This window comes from Brassica rapa, chromosome A02, assembly GCF_000309985.2.
Source record: "Brassica rapa cultivar Chiifu-401-42 chromosome A02, CAAS_Brap_v3.01, whole genome shotgun sequence".
Classification (NCBI taxonomy): Eukaryota; Viridiplantae; Streptophyta; class Magnoliopsida; order Brassicales; family Brassicaceae; genus Brassica; species Brassica rapa.
The window spans coordinates 24,640,283-24,654,003 of record NC_024796.2 but is presented as its reverse complement, the minus strand read 5'-3'; the positions used below and the strand labels follow the sequence as shown (position 1 = coordinate 24,654,003).

The 13,721-nt window shown below is 33.1% G+C and overlaps 2 protein-coding genes across 2 annotated transcripts; both read left to right on the top strand.

Annotated features, from left to right (window-relative positions):
* The first annotated feature begins 4,262 nt into the window (after positions 1-4,262).
* LOC108870795 (F-box protein At2g02240-like) lies at positions 4,263-5,510 on the top strand. Its single transcript, XM_018656477.1, has 3 exons — positions 4,263-4,568; positions 4,747-4,865; positions 5,081-5,510. Exons 1-3 carry the CDS (start codon positions 4,263-4,265, stop codon positions 5,508-5,510), a joined length of 855 nt encoding a protein of 284 aa, XP_018511993.1.
* A 5,314-nt stretch (positions 5,511-10,824) lies between these two features.
* Positions 10,825-12,959, top strand: LOC103854109 (F-box protein At2g02240). The gene is made up of 3 exons (XM_033285128.1): positions 10,825-11,664; positions 12,090-12,208; positions 12,305-12,959. The coding sequence occupies exons 1-3, from the start codon at positions 11,395-11,397 to the stop codon at positions 12,741-12,743; spliced, it is 828 nt and encodes a 275-aa protein (XP_033141019.1). The 5' UTR covers positions 10,825-11,394; the 3' UTR covers positions 12,744-12,959.
* The last annotated feature ends 762 nt before the right edge of the window (positions 12,960-13,721 follow it).

Genomic DNA, 13,721 nt, shown 5'->3' with positions numbered 1-13,721 from the left:
TTATCCATAAATAATATAAATTATGAAGTACATTTCTCGATAAAGAAAGCAAATTCAATTAGAAACGTGCAAAAAAATAAATAAATTTTGTAAGCAATTTGACGGGTTAACATTATTTGATAGATTTATAAATTTCTAAATTTTATTAAACATGAAATAATATTAAATTGACATACCGTCATCGATCTCCTAACTCATCACAACTCATCTGGCAAATACAAAAAATAAATAATTGTAACAGTTTATATATTTTAAAATTTGTATTTGAAAAAAGTAGATTAAAATTACGTACCGTGACTACGGAATATTCTGAAAAATTTGTTTGTAGACAACATTCAATGTTTTTGTCTTCGGCTTCCCTTCTTTACCAGTTATTAGGATTTTTAATCCAGATCTCGACTTAACTCTTGAAAGTGCAACTTTGCCTGAATGCATTTTATAAATTATTTTAAAATTATGATAACTTTATTCTTTAAACAATGATAAATAATTTAAAAATAATATTAATAAACATTTTTGGATTTTGTAATATTTAAAATAGTTATTATATAATTATATTCAAACACAGTTCATCAAGTAGATGATAAAACTATTATAACTATCTTATATAAAATTTCGTTCATTTTATTTTATAGGTTATAAATATTAAAAGTAATAAATAAAACATTATTAGTCTTTCAATAATTTCGAAAATAGTTTCCATAAATTGTTATTTGTAATATTCATTAGATTATATGGCAAGTGATGTTAAACGTCGATAAGTTAAACAATTCTTCCATATTTGGAAAACATATATATATATATATATATATATATATATATATATATATATATATGTATATATATATAACAATGACAAATTAAATGGTAGAATATGTAAACACCTGTTTTATACCAGCGTGAGTTAGAACACCGCCGTATTTAAGAATCATAAGGGCCTCTACAGGTCTTTATTCTTTGCCTTCACCATCCCACTTCAGCGGCTTCAGTTGAACTTTTCTGTATATCCCTGAGAAATTTCCTCCCTGCGCCATTCCAAAAGGTTCTCTGCTGTGAGAAAATGACCTCATGAATTAAATAAAAAATGCATAAAGCTAGCTTACTTATAAGATAGTATATTCAACAAAAAAAATGATATAAAATAGTATTACTAAATGATACTATGTAATTCTTTCCCGGATAATATTCAACAAAGAGAGAGAAAGTACTAAAGAACCTCTTCAAGAACTGCTTTAACTTGGCAAAGCTTCTCAGCATGTTCAATCAAGGTTTTCTGGATCACTATCACTCTCACGACCTGGTCTACATATAAAAAAAGAAGACCATATTGTCGTTACCAGTATTCAACACATGGAAAAGATAGACCAGACATGCTTTTTGGAGACAAGACACAAAGAGTTGAGTTCAGGGTTCTAAAGAAGAGGAGCCTTTGCGTCTAAACACATTTTTCGTAGCACACAAGCAGCATTGTCGTAATACCTTAATAGTATGAGAGGAGAGATTGTGAATAATACTTTAAAGAATGAAAAGAGAATGTTTGTATTTTAAGACATTGGGTATTTCCTATATATATACAGTCGATTTATTCTCATATTAATGATTTTAATATTTTGCATAATAAATAATAAAATCGTTTAAAGAAAGATATTAAATGTGTATTGTCAAAAAATGATTTGCATATGATATGATTTTAACTTGCGCAAGTAATCCATATTAGAAAGGTAAGTTATTAAAAACAAACAACCTAATTAGAAACATTAAAATATTTTGTAAGCAATATAATAAATATGATATCAACATGCACAAGTTTACCGTTTGAATAATAAGGAAAGTTTTTAATATCCCCTATATATTATTTGAGAAGCATTGTAACATTTTTTGTAGCCACGTGTCATCACTAGAATGAGTCTTAGAATCCTTAGAGAAATAGGTTGGTCCATCCAAATATATAATAAGCTTTTTATTAAACTACAATAAATACATTATTAATGTGCTTCATTATTTCCTTAAATAAGATTACGAAATTGCCTAATGTGGCTAAAGTATATATGACAATTAATGATTTTGAATAATAAATATTTGATAAAAATAAGTGTGTATTATAATTATATTTGTTTAATTTTAAGCTATTAAAATAAATTAAACAATCATAGTAACCATATAATAAAAATTTTAAAAAATTATTTACATATTATATTTTGAATTTTTTTTAAAAAGTATAAATTACTAAAACTGTTAAAAGTTTTACATTCAAATTTTGCAATCTATGATTTAAAACTTTTGTTATGGCATGATACAAATAATTAAAAAATAATATAAGTTGAAAGTCTCATTTAATAAGTATCAAAAATAAAAGACATATAAATATATGTATCATTTTAAATTAAATTATATGCCATATAAAAATACATAAATATCTTAATTTTGAAATTACTTTGAACATTTTTTTGATAAAAATTTTGAAAAAATATTGACAGCTTAATTTATTAAAATATTATAAATTACTTAAACCATTAATCCCACAGTAAAAATTTTGTTATCACTAATTTAGACTTTTTGCTATAACATATACAAATGATAAAAAAATAAATATGAGCAAAAAACATCATCTAATAAATATTAATATTAAAATACACCATATATATGTTACTATCATTTAAATTTAATTATATATCACATCAAATAGAAAAAATATTTTTTCGATTTATAAAATTTATTTATATGTTCGCACCAATTTAATTATATAAGTAGTAGATAATGACTTTTTAATTATTCAATATATATTTATTATTTCATAATATGTTATAAACATATAATATATAAAATAATTTATATATATAATGTTCATTCCGCGCAAGGCGCGGGTCTTAACCTAGTTTGTCTTAATTCTAAATCTTGCCCAAGGGTAAACTAAATCGATAAAATTTAATGATTTCAACTTGTGCAAGTAATCCATATTGTGAATAAGTGATTTGCATATTTAATGATTTCAACTTGCGCAAGTAATCTATATTTGAAAGGTAAGTTATTAAAAACAAATTTTGTCAATAAGTTATTTGCATATTTAATGATTTCAACTTGCGCAAGTAATCCATATTAGAAAGGTAAGTTATTAAAAACAAACAACCTAATTAGTAGGAGAGGACACTTTACCCGATATCCGAAGTGGCACCAGAACCCGATCCGAAAAACCCGAACTGAAATCCGAATCGAAGTAGCAAAATACCCGAACGGGTATTGAATAAGGAGAGATTGGATACCCGAACCCGAATGGATAATACCCGAACCCGAATGGATATCCGAAGATAACCGAACATATGTATAATTAACCTTATATTTTTAGTTTACATCTCTCATTTTATATAAAATATTTATATTGATACTACACATACTTTAAGTTCATATGATATACATACAATTACGAAAAAATGATTTGCTACTCACTTAAAATGCATGTCAAGTTTTTTATTTAAAAAATTAACGAAAGTTACATCCGAAATTAAAAAAAAAAACTAAATTAATGCCTTTTTAGTTTTAAAATGTTATGTCCAAATCTATTAACTATTCAATCTATTAAAAATAAAAAATTAGTTAACTGAAAGTTATATTTTTAAATATAAGAAACTTGAGAAATGAAAATTTTAATTTTTTTTTTAAATCTAAATATCCGAACCAGATCCGAAATAATCGAACCCGAACTAAAAATACCCGAACCCGTCCCGAAGTACAGAAATACCCGAACGGGTTCTACACCTCTATACTAAAATATCCAAAAACCCGAAATACCCAACCTGAACCCGAACGGGTACCCAAGGCTAAACTAAATCGATAATTATTATCCCCTAGCTATATATGGGCTTAACGAAATCGACAATAGTTTTGGGCTTGTCTACATAAGCGATTGATTAAAATAAATGAAAAAGAAAAATTCAAAAAAACCAGCCAATAGAATTATAACGTTTTTCCCGAGAAGCTCTATATGAGTGCCACCTCAGCAGAAATCACTAAAGTGACTTCTCTTTTAATGTATAGTGGGATGTCTTATACTTTTTAATAATCCATGTACCCTCCACGTTAGATACATTCTTCCCCTTTGTATTTTCTTTTGCCACAAGCAAAGGGTTGGGGATGACTTTAGAGAAGTCGTTTTTTTATTTCTTTAACGGTATAGCCGACTTTAGGCGAGTCATAAGTGCATTACCAAGTCTCTGGCTCTCTCAAGCATTATTAGGACGCAGACACGATTGATACAAACGCAGGGTATGGGGCAAAAAAACAGCGTTGAATATAGAGTTGAAGGCAGAGGGGATATTGTGACCGGGCCATCTCCTTTTGATGACTTGCCAGTGGAATGTATCTCTAACATAATCTCTTTTACAAGTCCTCGGGATGCGTGTGTTGTTGCTTCCGTTTCGAAAACCTTTGGATCCGCGGTCCAGTCGGATAGCATATGGGAGAAGTTTCTACCGCTAGGGTATGCATCTATGATCCCACAACCGCGAGCTTTCTCAACGAAGGAGCTCTATTTCGCTCTTTGCGATCATTTTTTAATCGAAGATGGCAAAAATGTATATAATGTATACATTTATGATCTGTCCTGACACATGCTCATATTTGATCATATCCGTTTATACTTTATATATTCATTGATTTCTGTTAGATAATTATGGGAACAATAATGTGTGTTCTATTGATTTTTTTTTCTGATTGTTTTGAGTTTTTTTTCTTTGTTTTTGAAAATCAAAGAGCTTTTGGTTAGATAAAGCGAGTGGGAAGAAGTGTGTAATGGTATCTGCGAAGGAATTAGCGATCACATGGGGAAACAGTCCTCAACACTGGCAATGGATTTCTATTCCTGAATCTAGGTAACTTCTTTTTATTTCATTTTTAGATCTGCATTCATTTTTTTAGTGATTAGCAAGTTTTGGGTCTCAAGAGTCATACATCATATATTATGATAAGGTTCAAACCATGTTATATTTTCCTTAGGAGAGCATACATCTATTAACGGGATTCGAAATTATCACCTTTTAGACACTTTCATTCATCTAACTTTTAAAGCAGAAAAAGTTATACGCAGGTTTGAAAAGGTAGCAGAGCTTCTCAGTGTATGGTGGTTTGAGATTCGTGGCAAAATGAATACTCGTCTCATATTTCTTGGAACTCGTTACTCAGCTTACATTGTGTTCAAGACGGTGAATAAATGTCCTGGCTTGGCGGATTTGCCAGTAGAAGTGGGAGTTGGACTGGTGGGACAAGAAATTCCTAAACAACTCATCTACTTTGATGGGTATATGGATAAGGATGCTAAAAAAGAAAGGGGAGAAATGAGAGATGTAATGAAACCAAAGAAGAGGGAAGATGGGTGGATGGAAGCAGAGCTTGGAGAATTCTTTAATGAAGAAGGTTGTAATGAAATTGAGCTGAGTGTTATTGAGATTAAGTCTCCTTATTGGAAATGTGGTTTGATTATTCAAGGAATTGAATTCAGACCTACAACAAGCCGGTAGTGTAATAATACTTGTTTCTTGCGGTGGACGAATTGTTTGATGATTTCAGGTTGTGCTTTTGTCAAGATTTATAGGTTTCTAACTTGTTTAGTTTTTTAAAACATATAGAAATAATTAATAAGACGCATAAATTACCTGATTTAAATATGAATTTTCCAAAATAACAAGGACTCAAAATTTTGCGTCTTGGGATTTTTAAGTAAAAAACTTCAAGAACATGTTAAAATCTATATTTTTTATTAAATATATTTATTAAAATCCACAAACCCGGGAATCGTCGGATCCGGGTTACATTGGATTTGACCGAATAACACCTTTTTGTATTTAATGAATTGTCTACCTAACACAAATTTAGAGTTGAATTTAAAAATCAACCACCCACATATATACTCATTAGTTTATACTTTATAATTTCAAAAACAAAGACCAACAGTAAAACATGGAGCTGCGAGGAAAGACGTGCGTGCCACTGATGAGAATAAGGGCATTTTCGGATACATAAGAGGACGACTTCACGAATAGTCAGAAGTGTAATAAGTCCTAGGATCTCTCAGCTTCTGTTGGTGTTTTGGTTCGTCGATGGGGCAAAAACTCGATTTTGGTTCTGGCGGTAAAATCGGACAAGAGAGGGTTTCAGTGTCTTCACCATTTGATAACCTACCGGATGATTGCATCGCTAACATAATATCTCTAACAAGTCCACGGGACGCGTGCATTGCAGCTTCGGTTTCTAAAACCTTCAAGTCAACGTCCGAGTTCAATAGCGTGTGGGAGAAGTTTCTTCCACCGGAGTACTCTTCTCTAATTCTTGGGTCGCAAGTTTTCACGTTGAAGAAAGAGCTCTATCTAGCTTTGTGCAATGACCCTGTTCTAATCGAAGATGGACAAAAGGTATGTCTAGTTTTTTTAATGAGTTTTACAATTAGTCCGGCCTTCAAATACTTTTTGATTAACATACCTAATTTATGATAAAACATAGAGCTTCTGGTTAGAGAAAGCGAGTGGGAAGAGATGTATCATGTTATCTGCGAGGCAACTCGCAATCACATGGGGAAACTCTCCTCAGTATTGGCAATGGATCTCAATTCCCGAAGCTAGGTATACTCCTTTTTCTTGTTTAAGATGGATTGCTACACAAGGCATGCATGGTTACAATTAGCATTATGATGATGGTAAATAATGTTGAAAGGTTTAAAAAAGTACCGGAGCTTCTAGATGTATGTGCTTTCGAGATCCGTGGTTGGATGAATACTCGAGTCCTATCTCCACGAACTCATTACTCGGCTTACGTAGTGTACAAGACAAGAACTGGATGTCATGGCTTCCGCGATTTGCCTATACAAGTTGGAATAGGTTTCGTGGGAGAAAAATCTACTAAACGATTCATATGCTTTGATGAGTCTACGGATAGGATAAAATTGTGGGGAAGGAGGGAGCTAAAGAAATCAAAGGAGAGACAAGATGGCTGGATAGAAGCAGAGATTGGTGATTTATTCAATGAATTTGGTTGTGAAAAAATTGAACTGAGTATTATAGACATTACGTCTCCTTATTGGAAGCGTGGATTGATCATTCAAGGAATTGAGTTCCGGCCTGTGGAAAAACTCTGGTGAAGTAAAAACCACACCATGTACAACCGTACGTGTTTGAGCAATTGAGCTAGTGAGTCCGGTGTTATATGTTTATTATGTATCAACCGAAATAAGTTGGAACAGTTTTAGTGGTTATTTAATTGTAATTAATTTTTGTGATTTTTGTCGATGTTTTTTTCATTCTCACACGAACCAATTCAATAAGAGAAAATGTGCTCTTTGAATCAGCTACACAATTTTCGTAGACTCTAAACGTTTTATGAGAAATCATTTATTAGATCATGGACTTCCAAAGGAAGAGTTAGTAATGACTAATGAATGAATTGGCCCATTAACTGTTGTAGTATAGTTTTACAAATGTCCCCACTGCCATAGCCGGACTTTGAAAGGATTAGGTTCATGTTGTACTACTTTAGCATTGAGAATGCCTCCTCCAAGTGACAAGTGAGCGATGTGGCAAGCTGCTTCGAGAGACTTTATGAGCATGTTTGTTAATATAGACTTTCATGGTTCACCCAATCTACTGAATAAACATCATGTTCACTGGCCTGTGATAAGCTGAGTCTGTTTTTCAAGGCGAAAGGCATCAACCTATAGAAATAGAACTTTTGTTATGTCATGAGATAAGTTTTCTTTTTGGTCGTTTATATGTATTAAGATTTGGTTATACTTGGAGAACGCGTATGTGTAGAAGCTTTTAAGAATTGATTTGATTATAACAAAGTACACTTATCTTTTTAATGACTTGTCCATAAAGAATTTAAAAGTTACATGTGATCGAGGTGGGAAAGTCTCAGGATGGGTGATCTGTGGAAAGTAATTTTTGACAAGTGTGAGTGAAGACAAAGCACAAAAAACATCACGTAGAGATTGTAGGATCAGGAAATAATCTCTCGAGCCTTCAAAACATAATGCACCAGCCGTCAGGAGGGTAAAACCCATGGGGGACAAAAGGGACGTGGAAGTCCCATTAACGGTGGCTCCTTCCGATGATGGTTCATGCAATGTGTTGTGAAGGCTAGACGAAAGTGCCGCAGCATCTTGTTGAATGTCCATTAAAGATCCATGGTTTAATAATATAAATCCCCTTATCTTCAAGAACTCATTACTCGTGTTCGTAGTGAACAAGACAAGAGATCCCTTTCATATCTTACACAACTTTCAAGTTGGATTGATTGTGCATGGAAGTTCTGAAGCCACAAGTTGGGAGAAGAAGTATCTGAGCAAACAATTTGAGGCATGGTGTTCAATTTACCGGGAAATTTTGTCATATTAGACAAGGTGGGTAAGGAAGTATTTCAGCAAAAAAAAATTTATATTAGACTTTTATATTAGGCTTTAGTTTTACAAGGTTTAAGGGTTTACTTTTAGGCTACTTTACTAATTCATAAAATGTAGATCAGTGATTTTGCTTTAAAATATCCGGACGACTTTGGAAATAGACATTTTCAAAGGACTCCTCTCGCTGATTCAAAGAAGGGGTAATTTGGCAAACAGGTCAGACGACTTTGAAAGTTAAGACTTGAGAAGTGCGCAAAAGTCAGAAATGTTGCACCGGGACGGATACGGGGACAGATACGGGAACGGGGGCGGGGACGGGTAACGGCTAAACTTAAAATTTATGGATACGGGTACGGCATGGGTACGTCAATTAAAAAAAAAAATATATATATATATATAATCAAATCATAATTCTCATATAAAATAAAAGGTTAGAAAATTGTATATAGACAAAACAAAATATGTATAAACATAAAACTCAAAATAAAAGACATGTAACATAATTCGTACATAACTTCAGAAGCATGGAACGTGAAAAGTATATATAAACTAAACAACACACTTACGTAAGAATTGGCAAACGCAAAACAGAGTTTGTAATACTCTGTGTTTTCCATAGACGTAGAGAAATGACAATTGATGAAAAAGATAAAAGATAATAAGGGTTTGCTTAAGATTAAAAGAAGATAGTTTAAAACTTTGTAACCATAATCCTTTATATAAGGATGTGTTTCCTTGTTTTTCAATTGTTTTCCAAAAATATGACATAATAAATGTAAAAATCGATACTGGATTTACATCAGAAACGTTTCCACAACCTAGCTACACGTCCCCAAAAACCTTTGCCATCCCCGCTCTATCTGAAACGTTTCGGAAACGTCCCCAAGCCGTCCCCACCACATCCCCGTCCCGGAAGGGCATCTGGTACGTGAGACGGCAGTGAATTGCCGTCCCCGTGCTTCATACTCAGAACAACAATTCTCAAGCTTGATCCAGATCTTGACGCAGACTATCGGTACAGGCAAACACTGGAGAAAAGTCACGGCGCTGAATCATTTCCAAGTTGTCCACTTTTTTTATGTATTTCCAGAGGAATGTATTGTTCTTTGCCTTCTGCTTCGCCCCTTTGGTTTCTACAACCTTTGGATCAGCGTCGGCTGTCACTTCCGGTAGCGTAAGGGAGAAGTTTCTTCCTCAGGAATATTCAATCTTCTCATCCATGAAGAAACGTTTTCCTGCTCGATGCGATGACTATGTTCTAATCGAAGATAGAAAAATGGTATACCTGATTATGTTTTGATTATTTTGAGTTTGTAAGTTTATTCTACTATTATAGATTTCTTGTTAATGAAGCTTTCTATTTTTGGAAAACATAGAGTTTATGTTTAGACAAAGCGAGAGGGACGAGGACTATAATGTTATCTGGGAAGGAACTTGATCTCACATTCTCTACCTTTTGGCGATTGATCTCAGATCCTGATTCTAGGTAGCTCCTTTTTGCTTGAATTCTAAAGATTTGTGTTAGGAATAATATCATCTCATAATGATAAACTCCAGTGGTCAAACGGCGATGATTAGAAGCATTTATTTTAAACAGTATTTTGACACTTTTTACACAAATTAAAAAAATTTGTTAAAATTAATTTGTTATCCAATAATTACATTTATTTACCTAATAATATCTGAGATAATTAAATATATTTACAGGATCAAAGTTTTTTTATACAATCCGTATTAATGTTGTATTATAATTTTAATATGACAATTTGTGTAATAAGAAAAAGTGTTAAAATGTCACCTTTTATTAAATGGAAAGAGTATAAGGGACAAGGATGCATCCAATATCAATTAGTCTTGAGTTAAAAATTCATGAAAACTTTAACTCGTTCTGATAATGTTGAATGCAATGTGTTATAAAGGTTTGAAAAAGTCCCACAACTTGTAACTGGGATTCCATTCAAGATCTACGGTGTGCTGAAACCAAAACTCCTCTCTCCTGATACTCAGTACTCGGCTTACGTAGTCTACAAGGCAAAGGATCAAATTCAAGATGTCCAAAAAAGCTTTGGAGTTGGAGTAATTGTACATGAAACTCCCGAAGGTGCAAAGTGGGAAAGGCTGGAGCTAACGAAGCTAGAGAAGAGGGAAGATGGGTGGGTGGAGGCAAAGTTTGGAGAATTCTTAAACGATGGAGGGTTCATGGATGATCGCGATGAAATCTGGTTTCGTATTAGTGAAATCAAGTACAGTTATTGGACGCCTGGCTTCATCATTCAGGGCATTGAGTTCCGGCCTGTGAAAAAGGTATGGTGAAGTAAGAACCAGTCCATGGATGAGCGTGTTTGAGCTAGTGAGTCCGGTGTTATATGTTTATGTATCAAACCAAAAACATATTGTAACAGAGTCTGTTTTAATGGTTGTTAATTTGATTGTAATTAATGTTTTTGATTTTTCTATCTTTTGATGTTTTTGTAACTCTCACGTGTACCCAGTTCAATAAGAGAGTGTATTTATTTTAATAATTCAGGTATTCCAGATTTTAAGTCCAGATAGTTCTAGATGAAGTGTCTCGTTGGATACCCTCTATCATGTGAGACATCCCATCTCTTAGGCCCATGAGCCAAGCCAACTGGTCGAGATGTGTGTAAGTTTCTATAGGGTGAAAGTGTATTATTTGAATCAGCTACACATATAATTTCGTAGACATTAATTTTGTGATTCGACCATGTGGGGAAATATTTATTAGATCATGGGCTTACAACCACAGTTAGTAATGAATTAATTGAAAACGCGTAGTGTTGCGATGCACACGGCAAGAAGGGAAGCTTCGTAAACATGTAAGACACGGATACCACGAGTCTTTTGTTTTTCATTATAAATCATTCTTTCTTTCACCACTTCATCACAGAAGCGACTTTAGAACGATCTCAAGAAGTCTATATATATTTATTTATTACAAAAAAAGTCTTAAGGGCTATCTGTCTTTCAAGATTCCAGACGCAGGCGATTTGATGCATGCAACGATGCCGTCACCGTTCGATTCATTGCCGGTGGATTGCATCTCCACCATTATCTCCTTCACGAGTCCACGAGACGCTTGCGTCTCTGCTTCTGTTTCGAAAACGTTCGAGTCGGCTGTTAAATCCGATACCGTGTGGGAGAAGTTTCTTCCTTCGGAATATTCCTCTCTGATTCCACAGTACTCGCGAGTTTTCTTGTCCAAGAAGGAGCTCTATTTCGCTCTCTGCGATGATCCTGTTCTCATCGAGGACGGCAAAAAGGTATTAACTGAGAATAATGATCTGCCTTGGGCTCAAAATTAGATGTTAGAATGGTATGAGAATAAGGATCTGTGATTCAGTCAGATTTTAGATATAGTCGAGAGTAATATGTGTATCGAAACCGTTGACTTTTTTTTTAACATGTAAACTGAATCCAAAGTTACAATTGTTGTCAACAATAGACAATTTACAACCAATACAATGATTTAAAAAAATATTATAAACGAAAATAAACACTATTACACGTTGCTTTTTTTTCCATAGATAAGACGTAGACGTGAACAAATTAACAAATGTTTACGGTCATCATTCTCAGTATGTTAGAGAATTATGTGAACAAGGATGTGATTAAACCTCCTGAGTTGATTAATTTGGTGTGGTTTCTGAATGTTTCAAGTTTCTTTTATTTGGTCCCACAATGATAGAGCTTCTGGTTAGAGAAAGCGAGTGGGAAAAGATGTATCATGTTATCTTTGAAGGAATCGTCGATCACATGGGGAACTAGTCCCCAATATTGGCGATGGATTTCAATTCCTGAATCTAGGTACGCAAATCCTTTTATTCTTGTTGCAATTCGATTGTACTCATTTTTCTGATGATAATGACTAATGAAGATGGGGGAAAAAATGTTGCAATGCAGGTTTGAAAAAATAGCAGAGCTACTCAATGTATGTTGGTTTGATATTGGTGACGGGATGCATACTCGTTACCTATCTCCTAGAACTCATTACTCGGTTTACATCGTGTTCAAGACAAAGAACGGATGTCCTAATTTGGGAGATTCGCCGGTGGACGTTGGAGTTGGATTGGTTGGACAAGAACCTTCTCAAAAGTTGATATACTTTATTGGGCCTCCTCGTCGCGGTCGTGGTCGTGGTCGAAGGAGAGAGACAGAAACGAGAGATGTAACGAGACCAGAGGCGAGGGAAGATGGGTGGATGGAAGCCGAGCTTGGTGAGTTCTACAATGATTCATGTTGTGATGATATTTCGTTTAGTATTATTAAGACCAACACTCCTCACTGGAAAAGTGGTTTGATCGTTCAAGGAATTGAATTCCGCCCTGCCAAAATCAGGTAAATTGTTATATCATGTTTTTGTGATGGAATAAGACCGATGTCTGGTTCCGTGATCTTCCGGTTTTATGGTTCAGTTTCATGTGTAAGCAAGTGAAAATCTTTGTTGTATTGTAATGTTTTCGAATCTTCAGGTTTTGGAATTGTAATGTTTGTATTGTTTGTTTTGATCATTCTCACATGAACAAATTTCCAGTTTATGATTTGATCATTCTCACAATGTTTCTGTATAGCATTGTCACGGTGCTTCTGTTTAAGTAATTTTTTTCTAATAGTACTTTGACAATGAAAATCAAAAGAATAGTTTTTTAACCAAATATTAGCTATCAGAAATGAGTAATCTTTCAAATATTAAAAGAGCTATGTGTTTGTCAGCGCCTGGCTTAAAGGATATTATTCAGCCTTGTGCAGAATAAAATATTTAAATAAATACTTCATCTGTTTTGTTTTTATCGTCGTTCTAGGTGTATGCATACATATTAAGAAAACATGTGATTTTATATATTTCCAAAATAAAAAAAAACATAAGTACTTATATACCTAACCATATTTCAACCAATAAAAAAATAAAGTGAAGAATCTTATTAATAAATTTTACATTGAAACTCTAAACGACATTTATTTTGAAACAATATTTTTTCTTCTACAACGACAATTAACTCGAAACGTAGAGAGTATAATATAAAATTGTAAAGTTTGAAATTTGAATCATTATACAAAAGATAGCAAAATTTAAAGTAAAGAACTTACCCTTGGCTCAAATAAGGTATTGAAATTTATATAAACTTCCCACACAAACTTAAAATCATGTAATTTTGAAACTATATATTTTTTCTACACTTATTTAAGGAATGGAAATTATGAATATATGAATTTGGTTTAGACTAAATCAATTTGACTTTGGTTTATGGTTTAGATGATCTTTTTCTATTGTTTGTAACGTGTAAAATGAACTTTTCAAAATGATTACTAAGAAAAAAAT

Excerpts from the sequence above, each read along its gene's own strand:
- LOC103854109 (XM_033285128.1), top strand. The coding sequence starts at position 11,395 with ATGCATGCAACGATGCCGTCACCGTTCGATTCATTGCCGGTGGATTGC. Across the intron at positions 11,665-12,089 it reads TCATCGAGGACGGCAAAAAG|AGCTTCTGGTTAGAGAAAGC; the intron begins GTATTAACTGAG and ends CCACAATGATAG. Across the intron at positions 12,209-12,304 it reads ATTTCAATTCCTGAATCTAG|GTTTGAAAAAATAGCAGAGC; the intron begins GTACGCAAATCC and ends GTTGCAATGCAG.
- LOC108870795 (XM_018656477.1), top strand. The coding sequence starts at position 4,263 with ATGGGGCAAAAAAACAGCGTTGAATATAGAGTTGAAGGCAGAGGGGAT. Across the intron at positions 4,569-4,746 it reads TAATCGAAGATGGCAAAAAT|AGCTTTTGGTTAGATAAAGC; the intron begins GTATATAATGTA and ends TGAAAATCAAAG. Across the intron at positions 4,866-5,080 it reads ATTTCTATTCCTGAATCTAG|GTTTGAAAAGGTAGCAGAGC; the intron begins GTAACTTCTTTT and ends AGTTATACGCAG.